At 50.4% G+C, this 19,094-nt stretch overlaps 2 protein-coding genes across 2 annotated transcripts; one reads left to right on the plus strand and one right to left on the minus strand.

Moving 5' to 3' along the window:
* Positions 1-2,111: 2,111 nt before the first annotated feature.
* LOC128725359 (multiple epidermal growth factor-like domains protein 8) lies at positions 2,112-11,454 on the minus strand. Its single transcript, XM_053819099.1, has 6 exons — positions 11,302-11,454; positions 11,046-11,237; positions 10,729-10,962; positions 6,308-10,663; positions 3,577-6,235; positions 2,112-3,499 (listed from the first exon to the last, which is right to left on the minus strand). The coding sequence occupies exons 1-6, from the start codon at positions 11,452-11,454 to the stop codon at positions 2,112-2,114; spliced, it is 8,982 nt and encodes a 2,993-aa protein (XP_053675074.1).
* A 2,504-nt stretch (positions 11,455-13,958) lies between these two features.
* LOC128724008 (probable phospholipid-transporting ATPase IIB) lies at positions 13,959-19,040 on the plus strand. The gene is made up of 7 exons (XM_053817774.1): positions 13,959-14,053; positions 14,519-15,179; positions 15,248-16,215; positions 16,363-17,573; positions 17,654-17,783; positions 17,860-17,933; positions 18,007-19,040. The coding sequence occupies exons 1-7, from the start codon at positions 13,959-13,961 to the stop codon at positions 18,138-18,140; spliced, it is 3,273 nt and encodes a 1,090-aa protein (XP_053673749.1). The 3' UTR covers positions 18,141-19,040.
* Positions 19,041-19,094: the final 54 nt, after the last annotated feature.

Raw genomic sequence — 19,094 nt, forward strand, 5'->3', positions numbered from 1 at the left:
TAATTTAATGTAAAAAACAAAAAAAAAAAATTCTTTTTACTGTAAAAATTTGTTATTTTTCTTTTGCAAGCATTTACTAAAACGATTCTACAAAAAATATCTTTACCTATCATCCACACTAAAAAATACTGGCTGTTCGTAAGACAGCATAAAACAAATGCGCTTATCCTTCATATCCTTTTTGACCGATCGCATGCAGTTTCGTTTTGTTATTGGACCATAGAAAAATAAGACATGAAGTTCAAAATAATCGATTTTATAAAACAGTCAAACGAAATGAATCCAAATTTAGTTTTGATATTCACTTTATTGAAACTACACATGTTGCTTAGTGTTTGCTGCCACCAAACAGCCATCCGTGGTCATGTACAAAATATAAACAGCATACAGGAATTTATGCTTGTTTCGAGCCGGATCCTTGCTTTCCCTTTAAGGTGCCGTTATCCTTACTCCCCTGCCCCCACGAGATTGTTTAGCTGGACGCTTATCTTACCTCGTAATTATCTACAAATGCTGTCCACTAAGGAATACCACGGCACCTAGCCGCTGTGTGCGTTTGTGTCCGCGTTTCGTGTTTAGTGTTGCTTCTATCTTACCCTATGTATACTCCTTCCGTCGTAGGACTTCGGTTTTTCTACTCTACCAGATGGTATCGCTCGTTACCATTAAGCACCTGTACATACTAGCCTGGAAGGTGGACGGTCCGACCGCCACGTAAACTGCCATTCGGTCATTCTGCCCGAAGCGACCTCCTTCCAAATGAAGTCCTTCGACTGCATCCTACCACCCGGTGTCACCCGGTTGCAAACCATTATTAACTAAAGCCTTTCGCGCATCGCCCTAGCCGATGGGCGATCGTTAGCGAATTAATATCAACAAAACTGTAGTTTTACGCCGCAATCAATAGCTGCTGCTGCGTGGTAGCAGAGAAAAATATCTTGCATTTAACAATACTTGCGAGTGCCGTGCTCGATAAGACCGCGATCCTTGTCGGAGTTTACCCGAAGGGTGGCCTTCACCTCAATAGAGGCAGCACAATCCTTGCTGGTGCGTTCGGCAGGATCATGCGGTCAAATCTTCTGGTAAACATTCGGTATCACGTTTTGGTTACGGTGGCTTAGGATACACGCCTACGACGCTGCTACGTTTAATACCATCCCCTTTTCCTATGAGCTGTGTTACTGACTAATATTCACTAATATTTAACCTAACGCGGTAAGTAGTATTTCTATTGCACTCAGTTTTCCCCCCTGTCGTTCAGCTCACTGGTCAGGCGTGCACACGAACAGAATACTCACACACAAAACACACACACACACAGCACACGCATACGCAAAATTCACACGTGGAAAATCATCCTAAAATGGCTGCTTGAAGGGAGGACTTTGTTACCATCCCGTGCGGGAAGTACTTGGCGTGCGTGTGTCTTTTACGAAAGGGCCGCAACAAAAGATGCGCTTACATAAGGATTACCTACATTCTCACGAGATCATGCTCCCTCCCAAGCGTCATCCGCATCACAGCACGTACCGAGAAGGACGAAACTGTTGCAACCCAACCCGCTCGAAATGGACAGGACATTTTACCTACAGAGAAACAAACAACTTACAAACACATTCTTCACACACATACAACACGTGAACGTGAACAGCTTCCATGTGTTGAGAGCATTGAAGCTTTCGAAACGATTTGCAATAAAATAAATAGCACAAAGCGGTTTGCAGCGTAAAGGTAGCAAAAGCTAATTATCGAAATCATTCTTCGTCTAACGCAACGCATACACGAGATTCGTTTTCAATTGGACTAAGGTTGTTAATACAAACAAGCGAAATATCAAGATACTATAAAGCGCTTCTTTTTTTCCTCATCCTCCGAATGCCATGTAGCACAATCCTGGGTCGGATGGTTACGATTGTGTTAATACTTGCATGCGAAATGCATCTTTCAACCGGACGTCCGGCCGTGACAAGTTCACGATTGATTCAGAGATTCACGATAAACTCCAAGCGAACTACTACGACAAATTAGCTACACGTTACGAATCCCTGTTTTCCCCCGTTAACATTATTCCTCGGTAAACGTATCTGATATGGAGCCTGCCTAGAAGGCTCCTACGGTCGCTCGCGGTTCGGTGCTAATGGTTGCAATGGCACCTGCTCTAAATGCACCTCGATAAATGGTTGACGTTCCGCCAACGGGCCAACCACCTCGGGTGGCTCTGGACGATGATGCTGCTGCTGCTGTTGCTGCGGCTGTGGCTGTGGCTGATGATGATGGTTGTAATGATGCGAATGATGCCGTGGGGACGCCTGGCATACGCTGGATCCACCCGGCGAGCTACGTCGACGATGGTGTCCTCCGCTGGCATTCCGGGAGTGGGACGGATGACCACTACTTGACGATCGCCCCATAACGATCAGTGCCGACGCGAGGGACAGTGTCATTTGGGACTTTTGCTTGCCTGGCAGGCGTACAAAAACCGTACCCACGGCAGCGTAATTATCCGCGGTCGGTTCCAATGCGATCGGGCCTATGTCCTGTTGGTGATACTGCTGCAGATGACTGTGGTGCTGGTGATGATGGTGATGGGCACCGTGTGATGTGACGGCATTACTATTCGCACTACCAGAGGCGTGTTTCGAAGCACGACCACGCCGACGCTGCGGTGCCGGAGTAACCGTAGCCTCCGATGGGCTTTCGAGGGAAAGATTAACGCGTCCAAACGGTCGCTTGGCCATGTGCAACATCTCGACCACGTGGCGGCGCCGGGCCCGTCGCATATCGGCAGCTTGTTTCGCTTTCCACGCCAACACGCAAATGGCAAGGAACAGAAAGAAACAGGAGAAAAACACCGAGAAGAACACGAACAGGTGGATGTGCAGTTGGTCCTGGCGGAAGAACACCAACCCGTAGCTGGCGGTTGAACCGGGCCGCGCTCGGAGCGCGATATAAAACTTAGTTTGTCCGAGTGCATGTACCGTGTGAGGGAGTGTCACGACAAGCCGGTTCTTCAGAGCGAACACACGCAAAAGTGACTTGCACTGGCGCAGGGTTACGTACGTTATCAGATCCCGTGCGGTGCGATCGGTCACGTAGAAACGCTCATTCATCACACCTCCACAAACGGGTGAGTTTTTCTCGCCTGCCATCGAGGAAACCTCCGATGGTTGAATGTTGAGCGGATGCATTTCTTGCGGGATCAACGATGATGATGACGACGAGGACGACAAATAGGATGATGCGGAGAAAAACGTTCGCCGCTCGGAGTAGAAATGCTCGTGGAACCACATGTAGCTACTGTCGAGCAGTATGTCGTGGTGGCCCGTCGTTTCGTTCGTCTTCACGATAAAGGACTCGTCCGTGGGACTCATGTAAAAGTCCAGCTCGCCCTGTGTCACGTCCACGATGAAGCGAATGTCCACGTTCATGTAACGCGGCTGGATCACGAAGAACACCGTCTGGCCCGGCTTCAGTGGTTGCGGTTTTATCTTGCATTCATCTAAAAAGCAAAACCGAAACGAGAGATGGAATTAAAATACACCGTGCTTTAGGCGAGACGGTTCCAGCTACACTTACCGATCGTCTTGGCGTCGAAACACATCCGCGATTCTACCGTAATGTGCTTGTAACACTGATGTCCGTTATACGGATGACCTGAATACGAATCCCGGCACTTGGTGCATTGCAAAGACCAACAGTTGAACGCATGGTTCTTGCCCTTCGACGAACAGGTGTTGTCACTCTCCGTGTTATTGCCACAGTTGCATTTCTCACCCGTCATCGGATCGCACATGTCCCCATGGCCATTACACTCACACGGCCAACACGCCTTTCCGGGAGTGGCCGATTTCCGGAAGTACCCAGGCACGCACGTCTCACACTGATCCCCATCAGTGTAATTACCACAACCCAGACAAATCGCATCCACCAGCGGTCCTTCATTGATCAACGACTCAATCTCCCTCCGGGACATGTTCCGCATCGAAGCTTCCTGCTCTCGGGCAATACACAAATCCGTTTGACCGTTACAATGCTGCGAACATGGCACACAAGCTCCACTGTTACGAGGATCTCCTACGAAGAACGGCAAACATTTGTCGCACTGCAGACCCATCGTGTTGTTGTGACACTTTAGGCACAGATCTAGCCGATCAGGACCGGCGCAATTCGAGTGGCCATTGCACTGACACTGAATGCTGCAGTTTGCACCGACGTACCCAAAATCGCATTCACACATGTCCGGTTCAATGCAAGCTCCACGCACGCAGCCTTGGCTACAAACTGGCACGCATGTTCCGCCACCTCCAAGGCTCGTGGTGTTATAACCCGGGGCACACACACACTCGTACCCGTGCAGATGATCCACACAACGCTGTGACCGCGCATTGCAATTGTGATGTCCGTTGGCGCACTCGTTCTCCGGTGGACACTTGAAATAGTTCCACCCGAACGGACTGTCCGCTTCCGAGGGCGTTTTGCTGCGGGTTTGGTAGATCGCAGCACAGGTTGATCCGGCCGGATGGTTAGCCGGTCCTTCGACGGATCCTTCAGTACACACACCATCACCATCCGTGTCGTTGCGCGAACACCAACCACAGTACGCGTGTCGGAGACAACTTGAGCATTGCGTGAAGCTTGCACACGGTTCCGGACAGTGCTGAGGATCGTTCGGTCGCACCACCAACCCGCAGATGCCACCGGAACAGTACAGTGGTTGAAACGCGGGTGCGATACATTCGTTCAACTGCGTCGACCAGAGACATTCCGACTGCCGGCCTGGTTGTTTCACACACGAGCTGCAATTCCGGAAGCTGCTACACGGCGCCGAACAACTTCCTACGATCCGTGTCTCATTACGGGTGGTTTCCTCCGTGTCCCGACAACGATACCGTGTCCCTCCGGGAACCTGTTCCCAACTGCATCCCGTCAAAGCGCGACAACTCTCACAATCTCCGGCCACACACCCGTTCGCTGAATGACACGGACATTCGTCCTGCGTTCCGGCTGCCGTTTGGTTAGTGGAACATCCCTTCAACGCGCCACACTCGGTTCCACGTTGTACGCAGGCACCTTTTGGATGGCAATCCGGGCACCATTTGCACGGGGATTCCGTTTCACCGTGATACGGATAACTGGCCATGCACGTGGAACACACCTTAAACGAACTGCATGCTCTCCGTCCGATCCATTCGCTATCGCAAGACATGCCACTGTTGAATGAGATCGTCCCGTTGTATCCTTCGCAAGCGTGATACGCACTTCCAGCGGAGTAGCAATGAGACGCCGGTTCAACCAGCGATACTCCTTTAACCGAGCAAAAGCTGCACCCCGTATACTGCCGGCAGAAGTACTTGGTTGTGCTCCACAGATCGCATATATCCGTCGGCAGATCGATACGTGTCACACGGCAATGATTGCTACCATCCCAGCCGCCTACAACGTAGGTCGATCCGCCATCCGGATCTTGGGCCATCGCTTGGGCGTACGTATACCCGTAGATACTTCCCACCTTCACGGCATCTTTCGCCAACCGGATCCACTGATTGCAGCGGTACACGTACGCTATCATCACCTCGTCCGGATGGTCCTTGGCTAGCGAGTTCGTACCGTTCCCGGTGGCCCGACCACCAAACACCAGCATGTAGTGTTCCGTGGCCACCGCAGAGTGGAGATACCGAGCCACTGGCACATACTCGCCACTGTGATAGATGAAACCCGGCAGCTCTGTCCAGCGCCGAGAAGGAACGCTGAAAGCGTACAACCGTCCAGAAACGCCAGAAACACCATCGACCGTTCGCACACCACCGTACACGTACACCGCCTGGCTGGGTGCGTGAAACACCGCAGAATGACCGTAAAGACCTCCTGGGGCTGAACCATGAGTCGGCACCACGGACCAGCTTCCGGTGGCCAAATTAAACAGCCACACTGTACTCTGAAGACCACGTCCGATGGTGAAGCCTCCAATGAGCAGCAGGACTTCTTCGCGGCCGACTGCCGTCAGCGTGTGGCCAGCAAGTGCTGGTGGTCGCGATTCATTCTGGCCCGGACCCGTAACCGGTACCACGAGACTCCAACGTTGAGTTTGAAGTGCAAATTGCCAGAGATCGTCGAGTGTGCCGTTTCGTGATAGACCACCGTAGACGTAGATCGCTTGCCGGCTGCTGATGATTTCTGCCGCGTGATAGTAACGACCCTGTGGCATTCGATCTTCCGGGCTGGAATCGACCGTGACCTGGCAACGAAAGTGAAACAGAAAAATGAGCATTAGCACATGGAAAGGAAGAACTTAAATTAGCCGTGGTACCTGCATCCATGTGTTGTTCTTCGTATCAAACTGCCGGATGTCGTTCAATGGTCCGTGTGATAGCGAATATCCACCAAACATCCACAACGACCCACGACGATCCGCCACAAGCGAATGGCCAAACCGGGGAAGCGTTTTGCGCAAATGCTCAAAGCTTTCCGACACCAGGTACGAGTTGAACAGCTCCGTAAACACCACGCTGGAAGACTTCACTGGGACTGAGCAATCGTCTCCGCCATATCCTGCCGCACAGATACACCTTCCGTACCCGATGTCGCACGTACCCCGCTTGCTCTCTTCGTTACAATCCGACGGACAAATGCGCATCATACACTGGGGTCCTGTGAAACCCTTCGGACACACACACCGTCCATCATCTGTACACATGTGCGGTCGTTGACAACTGGCCGCAGCACAACTCAACACCGAATAGATCGCATTAAAGCCCTCCATCGAAGGACCCTTCTTGAAATGTACCGTCAGATGACCCGAGCGGGCTTCAGCCATCCAAGAACCACGTGCTTCGTTACAGAACACCGCAATCAGCTGCTTCTGCTGAGCGACCCCAGTAAGATCCGGTAGCCCGTCGTACACGTACACCGCATTCTCGCCACACGTCACATTCATCTGTTCCGATTCGATCTTGATCTGGATGATCGCGTTGCGTAGGTCCGTCGACATGCCAGCAGTGCCAGCTCCTTGCGGACTCACAATCCAGAGACATTCGCGCGTTTCCTGGCCACTCCAGCTCGACCGATACGATTGGTACGATCCGAGACCTTGGGTGCCTACCTGCGTCAGGACTCCTCGAGAAGCGCACTGGTGATAGCACTGACCGCCATCCTTCGGATCCCCGTAAAAGTTCCGATTGCACATCTCACACCGTAACCCCTCGGTGTAGTCCTGACAATAGCATTCGCCCGTTTTCGCATCACAAATACCGAGCGCCACGTTGCCGTGTCCGTTACAATCACACCACTGACATCCGGCCTCGGTCGTCGCATTCCCAAAGCTGCCCGGGCTGCATCGCTCGCAGAATTCACCCTCGGTCCAGTTTTGACATCGATCGCATCGTCCGACACCCTGCAGACACGTGGAATGATTGTTGCATTCGCAGTTTACGCTGCAATCCACGCCGGTCCAACCGAGATCGCACATGCACCGGAAATCGGGCACACCCGAGCAGTGTCCGTGGACGCACGTCTCGTAACACGTCTGCCGGCAGTAACGTACACCGTCCCCGACAAAACCCTTGCGGCATTTACAGCTATAAGACCCGTGGGTGTTGCTACAGTCGGCTTGTTCGTGGCAATCGTGCAGCCCCAGCTCACATTCGTCCACATCCGGACACTGCGCATAGGCCCAACTCGTGCGTACCGGTTCATCCGTCACGTTTGTGACACCACCGAGGGCAAAAAGCTGCCCGTGGCCACACGAACCCTGCGAGGAGCGATTAAAGTCACCCAGCATGCACACACCGTTGATGGGATTGTCCGAATCGTAACACCAACCGCAACTCAGCGAACGCAAGCAGTAGGAACAGTTCTGATGACTCGCGCACGATTTACACTGCTGTACAAGCGGACCTGTGTCCTGATCCCCCACGGCTGGACCCGAGATTGGGAGCGTCTGGTCAAGCCACTCACGGCACATCCCGAACTGATACTCGCTTGTGTAAACGGAAAACGAGAAGCATTGGCTGGTTGCTTCGCACCAGACGCATCGTCCACGGTCATTTAGACAAGCCGAGCAGTCCATCCGCAGATAGCATGGTGTAGGACATTGGTCTAGCGCTCGAACGGCCACTTCCGAGCGTCCTCGTCGGGCACACGTCGCATCTTCCGTCCACCATTCGCACTGGTGTGCGGAGTGACCGATGCACTGCTCGCAGGACACAAAATTCGAGCAGTTCGAGCAATGCGCAGGTTGGATGGTTAGGTATCGCCAATCGGCACCACGCCGGCAGGATAGTGATTCATTTGCATGGCGTGATATGCACTGGTCGGTGAGTTCGCACCAACCGCAGGACGAATCGGACAAACACTCGAGACAGTTCCCGTACAGCTCGCATGCCGTTCCGTTCGAGTATGGTTCGAGAAACTCGAATGTGAATGCTTGCAATACGCCACCGTAGAAGTGTTGTAGGCTCATCTTGCTTAGATCGGAGTGGTGTCCGTGGTGGTGATGGTGGTGATGTTGTCCGGATCCACCGTAATATCCTCCGCCAGCTCGGCTGTTCCGTTGTGCCTGAAAATCCACCAGGATGTTCGCTCGATCCGTCCATTTCACCATGTCGCATACGCTCTCATTCGCGGTTATATTCGTCGAAACCAGCGTCTCCAGAGCAAGGGTGGCCAGTGGGAAGCTAGTGGACGTACCTCTCCGTCGGACTAGCACCGTACGAAGGATAGCGTCCGCGTGGCTCACGCATGCTTGCAGTAGCGCCATCGATTGGTCCGTAACGGGTGGAAAACGGATGAAACCCAGCAACCGCGCAACCACCTGCCCACCAAGCTGCTGTTCCGTCGGAGTGCTGGAAGGAGGCGATGTAAAGTCCGCCATCGTAGCATTCACGATCATCACCGCATCCGGCATGGACACGTTCATGGGATGAAGATACTTAAGAAAAGTAAGCCCAGGTCGCTTATCTTGAGCGGTACATTCGGTCGGTTTCGTGACTTCGGTGCCTTTCGAACCCCACCAGCCGGGTTTCTGCGAGGGTGTGTCCTCCCCACACACACCATAGTTATCGTCCTTGTGGTGGCAACGTGCGTTCTGCACGCACCACGTGCATTGATCCAGCCCAAGTTTGTGAGCGATTGATTGTTTGTGCTGCAGATGGCCCTTGCTGTCACCTCGTTCCGCCGTTGCCATCCCGTGAACCAAACACGAATGGCAATCTCCCAGCACCGAGCAGATACCCTTGCAGCGTGTCGTTTGTAGGTTGGTGGTACAATTCGCACCAATAGTTCGTCCGTAGCACACACTGTCGGCCGAACACCAGCCACACTCGAGATCCGCCAGACACTCGTTGAAGGAAGTGTGCCGTGGACAGGCGGCTTCCGGTGCGAAAGTGGCCTCGTCGTGTACGACGAGCATCAGCGGCAGCGAGTAAGCTAGCAGATCGCCATTCACGTTTCCATGGTAACCACCAACCACGAGCAGCGTGTTTCCTTTCCGAACCGCGGCGGCGTGCGCAAAAACGCCTTGCTTTTTAGGGTAACGCAGCTTGCTACTCGGAGCCGGACCTAACACCTCCGGATTGATCCAACTGTGGCATCCGAGATGGTACAGATACATCTGATTGTCGTAGCATATTTCCTCCTTGTTGTGCTTGTGCGAGTACCCTCCGAACACGATCAGATAGTTGCCGATGATGTTGGTCGTGTGGAAAGCACGTTCCCGGGGAGCGTAACCATCGTGTAGTGCCGTCCTCGGATACTGCAGTTCCGCCCAGTGCTTGTGGTCTAACTGAAACGCAAACATACGCTCGGAAAGGCGCGAAAATCGAGCCACATTCGCGAGCAGCCCACCGTACACGATGAGTGAATTTGTAGCTCGCTGGTACGACGTTGTGTGTGCCACCATTCGCACATCCAAGGATTTTCCACCGCGTGGAATGACTTCCTCCCACTGTTCCGTTTCCGGGGCGTCCGAGGAAAGCTTCACTCGGAACAATTTCGATGTAAACTCTCCGTCCTCCATCGCACCTCCGAACACGTACAGAAAACCATCCGCCAGGGTTAATGTGTGGCGCGTGAGAGCCGGTGGTCGAAAGGATGATTCCGAGGCACGTTCAATCCACGAGCCTCCGTTGTGCGAAACATTGTACAACCACAGATCATTCGTCAGTTCACCGCTCGCAAGCTTGCCTCCGAAGATGACGAATCCATCCGTAACAACAGCGGCAGCATGTCCGTACCGGCCAGCGGGGCGTGATCCGTTGATATTCCCATCTCCATAGGCGACACCGGTTCGATTATCCGAAAGCGTGTAAATCACGTTACTCAGGAAGTTGGGTTCCCGCGACAGTCCCAACCGGTCCGATTCCTCCTCCAAAAACAGCACCCTTCGTAGGGTTTTCTCTTCCTCCGTAGACGGTTCGGAGTAGTTCTGGTCCACTCGGAAACCCCACTCATCCTCCCAGTAGTTCCTGTCAAACCGGAAGACGTACAAACTGTCGAACACCTCGTTTAAGTTGTATCCTCCGAAAACGTACAACGAATCCGACGGTTCGTAGTACACGGCCGTATGGGCCGCTCGCGGAGGCAGTCCAATTTTAGAATTCGATAACCAGTGCCACTCCTTGGGAGTGGGCTGTGACCTGTGCAAGCCACACGACTGTCCCATATAGTCCTGTGAAAGAGACGGAAACTTAATTTTCATGTAACTTCGCTTTTGCAGCTTTTGGAAAAACTCACTTTTGAGCATTCGCAGCGATCATTCGAACACTTCCCTCGTTGTTCGCTTTTCCCGCAGTAATTATGACACGCTTCCAGACTGCAGTCGTCTCCTATCCATCCCGAATCACAAACACACGAGTGATCAATACATCGCCCATTTCCGGAGCAGTTGTTGGGGCAGTTCGTGACGGAAAACTCAGCCCGAAAACCTTCCAACACGTAATTAGTATCGCTGTACAGTAGAATTAGCATCTACATCCGGAAAGAATTCAAGATAAAACTAAGCTATAGACAATCGCGATATAATGAAGATGCGATCAACAAGCAACACTTACACTACCAGAACCTGCGATCACGTGTTGCGGTTCCGTGTTGCCACTGAAGCTACCCAACAACGGCGATCGGAACGAATCACCGTCGTATATGAAAATGTAATCATACGAGCACTCGGTGCCCATGCTGCGAAACTTGAGCATTATAAATTGACTGTCATTCTGGGCGCGTATCAGCCACTCGCAGTGAGAATCCTAAAACGACACAAAAACCCGCTCAAATACCTTCGCAAACGACACACTTAGGTGTTATACGTACCTGTGTGTAATTAGACCCGGTTGGACCGTCACTAATTTCACCGTGCGATTGCGTGAAGATGCGCCGGGTTTTGTCGCACGATTGTCTCGTTTGCGTTTTGGCCAACGTGCATCCGAAAAATTCGTACGGCAACAGCAGAAGCTGCACCAGCATGAACGCCGACAGGAGAGTGCGTATTTTCATTTCCACCCTCCGACTCATTATCGTTGCACCACCGCTCAACGCCATCACTAGCGGTTCCCCGGGGTTGTCCCATTCGGCTTGCTTGGACTGTTGCTTTCTTTGTACAAGATGCTTACACGACGGCGCCTGGATGCTGCGGGATGTAGTGCTGTATTTGCGCGACTGCAGCGAGAATAATTGGCTCATTCTATCGGCGGCACGCGAATGGTTGTGGTCGTGACTAATTACGGACCCCGTCCGACCTCCAGCCTACCCAGCTGCCCGTTTTTCGGCACCTACGCGCTTGAAAGATTTTTGCTCTAATGGGGGCGTGTTTATTTTTCCTTACACAATGTATGGAAGGTTAAACAAGCAACCGTACTCGCACTACAAGCCTGCTAGATTAGTGTCACGCATTTTGAGTCACTGCCGACGATTACGATGATTTGCACATAATTTATCGCTATAAATTACTCATTTACATGGTACGTATCGCGCCAACGGGGAAGCGAGCGCAGTCGGTGGTAGTAGCACGGATCATTATGGCCTGCTGCGGACATTCCGTCGCTTGCTGTCAACATGCGCATCGAATTGTACTATACATTTCTGCCGAAACTCAGCGCCATCGGAGGGAGGATTAATTAACGATGATTAGCATCTTGCCACCCCGCTAGTGGCAGTGCTGGCGGATCCGCTAATCATTTGGTAACATTAAGTTTAGCAGGATAAGTAAAACAACAAACGCTTACACACGGGAACGCGTTTGTCAAAAACACACAGCAACAAACGATTCCGTGACGAAATTTTCACTATCAACAGTTCGCTTTTCTGCTCGCTTCCGGGCGAGATTACGCGCAAATCAAAGCCTACTTTATTGCACTGATATGTACATGGTTGAATATCTGCTTTTCGGCGTATCGAAGCGTTCGATAGCGCTTGAATTTACTCAAGAAAGTAACATTGCACGACCGACAACCCCCTCCGCGATGAGAGGAACCTATTTTTTCCATGCGTCGTTGTGGATGAAGCACACTCACTAGACTAAGGGGGTGGCTGCAGCGGGGAGGATTGTGATGCTGTCAAGTAGCTACAGAGAAAAAAAATCAAAACAAAACAAATGCATCATCATATTGTCTCATTTATTGCAATCGTTGAAGTGTGCAATATCAAATTATATTCCATAATATTGTAAAGGATAAAAAATAGCAATTTCATTCGTTTTTTTTATTTTTACAGGCAATACTTGTTAAAGCAGACACATTTACGTTAAAACAGGCCTTCACAACAGATGGTCTGTCAAGGATCCAATTTTCACCGTCAACAAATCGTGCTGGTGACATTGTGTGTACTAGGCAGTAGCATTTTATTGTGTGCGAGATAAGAGTGCGATAAGGACATTTCGATGGGCAAAGCGTTCGAAGTCCTGGATTAACCAACGATTCGGAACGGTGATTGAGCAGTTACTCGAGAGTAATCTCAGAAATGTGTACGTCCTATGCAGGATTTGGGTGCAGCGGAAACAGTTCCATCCGCCCTTGGTAGAGGAGCCGGTCAGGTTTCTTCGCAGTGGCAGCTGGTCTGCAGGTACTGTGGGTGAAAATAAGTGGGAAATGTTGCGAGTGGATACAGTTTGGTGACCAATACGATAAACCGAACTATTGAACTAAACGCATCATCGCACAGCGGGTAGAGGTCGATTCCGCAAATCATCATTCCGTAGGATGAATGTTGAACTGCGCGACTTCGAAATCAGCGATTCTGAAACCGAACTGCTCATCGAACCAGCAAATCGAAGTACTCGTCTAAACGGCCGATCATTTCGCAACCGTCGACAGGAATCATTCAAGCTGGGTACCTTCCTGAAAAAATTGTGCTGGTGAGTAAAACCTCTCAGGAACTATATGGAATTTGCGGTACGCAATAGAAGATTCTAAGAATCTTTCTGGGAATCTGAACTAGAATTTTTAGTATGATTGTCTATCGAAACTGCTTCCCTCCATGTGGCAAAGCTAACCGTTGCCGTTGCTTATCACAACGCTTCTATTTTTTTTGTTTGTAAAAAATGTGGTTCGTTTTTCCCTATCGAAAGGCACCCAAAAAAATCAAAACATTCCTATAAACAACAAAGTATCCAACAGCTTCGTTCTGTCAAACTGGCTCACAATGGGTGTGCGTGAAATCCCAACTATTCACGTCACACACACAACTGCTCGATCCGTTCTTTACGATGAAAAAGCAAAACAGTCAACAAAAAGAGACAGTTGTTCCAACCAACGTAGAAACGTCATCCACCTTCAACTTTGGTGATTGCGTTTCGCGAAAAAAATCCCAGCAAATTGTGTCTCGTATGGTGTGTAACATCGCTTTAATCGCACCGCGTAAAAGTGCCCGCACTCGGAACGCGTCAGAGCGTCTCGATATTACTCATTTTCACACGGCACCGGTGGTAGGAAAAAGCTCCCAAAATTCATGAGCTACAGGTAATCCGTGACGCGATGGAGGACGCACCACCGCACAATATTCCATCCGCGCCGGTCACGAAGGAAACGATACCACTCATCGAAAAGGCTCCCAAAACCCGCTGGTTCAGGTAATCAATCCGGACGATACATTCCTTCTTTCGCTAGTAGCATTGCTCGTACTAAAATGCCCTTTGTAAGAACACATCTGTGGATGGAGTCACGGTTTCTTATCAGAAGTCGCTCAGAATAGAAGCAGCACTCAAGCTGTTCAAGTGGCACGATGAGTCATCGCATGTAATGTAATTTCGAGGGGAAAACAGGAACACGAGCTGACAAATGGCGAACCATTGCTTATGAGCGGATTGCACAATCGGAGGCGGAAGTGAAGTTTTCATTTGCTTCATGTTTACCCACATATTGAGATGCAAAAACATATCAACATCTATTCCCTTGTGGTTTGTTTTCAAGGAATTGAAATTATACGATGACAAATAATCGATTTTAAAAGCAACGATTGACGTATATTTCTGAAAATATTTTAATTAATACCTTCAAAAACACTTACCATTCCATTCTTCATGTTAATGTTGTAGCTGTTGGTGCTGGGCCTGGCGAAAATGGTGCGCCTCAAAGGAGCTAAAACCCCGGACGATCTACATCGGTCGGCCATTGACGGAAAAATTCCCGCCGAACGAGATCCGGAACCAGAAGTACAACATCTTCACATTTTTGCCGCTCGTCCTGTTCGAGCAGTTCCGTTTCTTCCTCAATCTGTACTTCCTCATCATGGCCGTCAGTCAGTTCATACCGGAGATCCGCATTGGGTATCTGTACACGTACTGGGGACCTCTGGGGTTCGTGCTGGCCGTCACGATCTGCCGTGAAGCGGTCGACGATCTTAGGCGGCACAAACGAGATCGAGAAGTCAATTCGCAGAAGTACAAGCGCTTTGTCAGCGCCGACAAACCACCCGAGTCCGTATCATCGTCAAAACTGCGTGTTGGTGACATCATTATGGTGGAAAAGGATGAACGAGTCCCGGCAGATTTGATATTGCTACGGACGAGCGACAAGAGTGGAGCCGTTTTCGTTCGTACTGACATGTTGGACGGAGAGACCGACTGGAAATTGAGGTTGGCCGTGCCTGCGACTCAAAAACTTGCCTCGCACGGTGAGCTGCTGACCGTAAACGCATCGTTGTACGTCGAAAAACCACAAAGAGATATCCACACCTTCATTGGAACGTATTCGAAGGTGAGTTTGCATCGCCACTGATCGATCTTTTATCTGAATTTTGTTGTTACTGATACATATGCTTCCAGCTTGGTGGAACCGAGGATGAAGGATTGAATGTGGAGAATACGCTGTGGGCAAACACGGTCGTTGCATCGGGTACGGCGGTCGGAATCGTCATTTACACCGGCAGCGAAACGCGCAGTGTCATGAACAATTCTCAGCCCCGCTCGAAGGTGGGCCTGCTCGATTTGGAGATCAACAATCTCACGAAGGTGCTGTTCTGCGCCGTGATCGGACTCTCGTTCGCCATGATGTGCCTGAAGGGGTTCAACGGGCCCTGGTACCGGTACATGTTTCGCTTCGTGCTGCTCTTCTCGTACATCATTCCGATCAGCTTGCGCGTAAACCTGGACATGGGCAAGGCGTTTTACTCGTGGCAGATACAGAACGACGACGAAATCAAGGGTACGGTCGTGCGATCGACAACTATACCAGAGGAGCTGGGTCGCATGTCGTACCTGCTGACGGACAAAACTGGTACGCTTACTCAAAACGAAATGATCTTTAAGAAGATTCACGTCGGCACTGCGGCCTACGGACGAGACACTTTCCCGATGGTATCGGCCGCAATTCAATCCGTGTACGGTACACTTTCAACGCCAGCCGACGCATCACCGGAGGATCGTGCCGTAGATTATCAACCGCGTTTGCGTAAACCAGACGGTTGGCGCATATGGGAATCAGTCAAAGCGCTCGCGTTGTGCCACAACGTGACCCCGGTTTACGAAAGCACCGGCAACGGTGGCGGAAGTGGTTCGTTATCGTCCGCTTCTGGAACTGAACGCAGGCAATCACCGTCTCGGTCGATTTCCGTGGAAAGCCAAGGCGGAGAACCGTCGGTGGTGAAACCTCCCATCGCCGAGAAAACCTACCAAGCGTCCAGTCCGGACGAGATCGCTCTAGTCAAGTGGACAGAGTCCGTCGGACTGACGCTGGTGCAGCGTGACCTCAACCATATGACGCTGCAGATCCGAGATACGACGCGGGAAAGCCACGGAGCACGTGGTTCCAGCATGAACGAGAACGCCTCCATCAACACGACCGTTACGAGCCTATCGGTGAACTCGAAGAGCGACCTCAATTCACCCTCCAGCGGGGGCAGCGTGACGTCGTTGAACTCTATTATCGCTGCCGGAACGCCGGGCCTTATGAAGTACCAGATTCTGCAGACGTTCCCCTTCACGAGCGAGAACAAGCGAATGGGCATTATTGTACGCGAGCTGAACGGTGGGGAAATCACCTTTTATCTGAAGGGGGCCGACGTCGTTATGTCTGGCATCGTGCAATACAACGACTGGCTCGCTGAGGAAAGTGGCAATATGGCTCGCGAAGGTCTTCGAACGCTCGTGGTCGCCAAGAAGGTGCTGACCGAGGAGCAATACAGCGATTTCGTGATGCGCTACAACGCGGCCAAGGTGAGTGTGGCCGATCGCGTTACAAAGGTGGCGGCCGTCATCGAAAGCCTCGAACGAGAGATGGAACTTCTCTGCCTAACAGGCGTCGAAGATCGGCTGCAGGATCGCGTACGGCCCACGCTCGAGTTGCTGCGGAATGCAGGCATTAAGATATGGATGCTTACCGGTGACAAGCTCGAGACGGCCACGTGTATCGCCAAATCGTCGCATCTAGTCGGGCGCAACCAGAGCATCCACGTGTTGAAGAGCGTTCTGACACGCACGGACGCACATCTGGAGCTGAACCAATTCCGGCGCAAGCAGGACTGCGCGCTGGTCGTATCGGGCGAGAGTCTCGAGGTGTGCTTGCAGTACTACCAACCAGAGTTCATGGAACTCGCTACGGCATGTCCGGCCGTCGTGTGCTGCCGTTGCAGTCCCACCCAGAAGGCACAGGTCGTTTCGCTGATTCAAAAGTACTCGAAAAAGCGCACCTGCGCCGTCGGTGACGGTGGTAACGACGTGAGTATGATCCAGCAGGCGGACGCCGGAATTGGCATCGAGGGTCGAGAGGGCAAACAGGCTTCCCTGGCTGGGGACTTTAGTATACCGCAGTTTTCTCACATTGCTCGGTTGCTGATCGTGCACGGACGTCGATCTTACAAACGCTCAGCCGCCCTGTCACAGTTCGTCATTCACCGTGGGCTAATCATTTCCACGATGCAGGCTGTCTTCTCAGCCGTATTCTACCTGTCGTCGGTAGCCCTTTACCAGGGCTTTCTGATGGTAGGCTACGCGACGCTCTACACCATGTTCCCGGTGTTTTCGCTTGTACTCGATCAGGACATTAACGCCAACATCGCGATCACCTATCCCGAGCTGTACAAGGAGCTGTCGAAGGGCCGCAGTTTGAGCTACAAAACGTTCTTTATGTGGGTGCTAATTAGCATCTACCAAGGTAAACAATATTCTATCCGTTGAGCGCCACTTTTCGTACCATAATCTCTACTAATTGCATTTTGTTTTATGCTGCTACAGGTGGCGTTATCATGTACGGAGCGTTGATACTGTTCGAGGATGAATTCATCCATATCGTGGCTATCAGTTTCTCGGCCCTGATCCTCACGGAACTGATTATGGTGGCTTTAACTATCCGCACGTGGCACAAGTGAGTATCGATGGTCAAGGGTAACGGTCTCATAGTAACCAAATTTCCTCATTAATGCTTCCTCCTACCATTTCAGATTGATGGTTATAGCAGAACTGTTCAGTCTAGTGCTTTACATAGTATCTCTTGCCGTTTTGCACGAATATTTCGGTAAGTTGACAAAGAGTACAATATTTGTGGTAGCAACTGTTACAACATTTAATTGCTGTTTCCTTCTTTGCAGATTGGGAGTTTATCTGGTCGTGGGATTTCCTTTGGAAGGTGCTGGTAATCACGCTCGTCTCTTGTCTTCCACTGTACATTTTAAAATTCCTGCGCAAAAAATTCTCACCGCCGTCGTATTCAAAGCTTACCTAAAGTGGGTTCGCCCTGGTTATCCCTTTCGTTATAGTTATTTATTGCAACCGAACTCTTGCTTTACTTTAAATGTGCTACCACTGAGCACTATTATTTACCAGTTCGCAAGTTTGTATTGTTATTATTCGCCCGTTTTGTTCTTCATTTCTCGTAAAGTATTAGCAAACATGATATGATGTGCGTTAATGTGCAATTGCGCCTCGCCGAATTCGGCACCGGCTCGCAACAGTTGAGGAAAATTATAGCAACTTTTTATGTAATACACTTCCGTGATCGTGATATTTTCTTACGTAAAACCTGCTCTTGCATGGTGGCTTGTGTTTGTTGTGTCAATTAATATATGCTTTAATCTTATTAGCGAGCTAATTGCATCTACCCATTCGTTGCAACTCACTCCCTTCCGGGCACTAACGAACCAGCAAGGACGAATAAACCGTGAGTGAGAAATATTGTGCAGTTCGCGAGAGAATAGCAGATGGCATGATGATAAAGAAACAGTCGTACGTTGTAAGCATAACTTGTTACAAAAAAGTGTCTAACTGAATATCAACGCCTTCGGCAGTCGAACGTAACAAAGTTCGCGATAAACAATTTTTAAATGGTAATCAATGATATTTAAACGTTCATTTTTACTTAAGAAATCTAAACATAACATACGTATATACACGCACACAAACAAAACATACCAACCACAACAAGCAGTATATATTACACAAGAAGGAAAGATGGTTAAAAAATAGGAAGCGAAAAGCCAACGAAAAGGGTGACTGTGAGTGATCTCTCTCGGGGGGAGACGCGAGAGAAGATCACGTAATATATGAACCAAAATTCCTACAGAAAGTACACTACAAGTCTACAAGCGAGCAGCTTTCGTGTGTCAGGCACAGAAGGAAAGATGAAAAGGACAAAATAAATGATTTAATAAACTACATCAAGCTCCGTTATTTAATTATT

The sequence above is a fragment of the Anopheles nili genome, chromosome 3, assembly GCF_943737925.1.
Source record: "Anopheles nili chromosome 3, idAnoNiliSN_F5_01, whole genome shotgun sequence".
In the NCBI taxonomy this organism is placed as follows: Eukaryota; Metazoa; Arthropoda; class Insecta; order Diptera; family Culicidae; genus Anopheles; species Anopheles nili.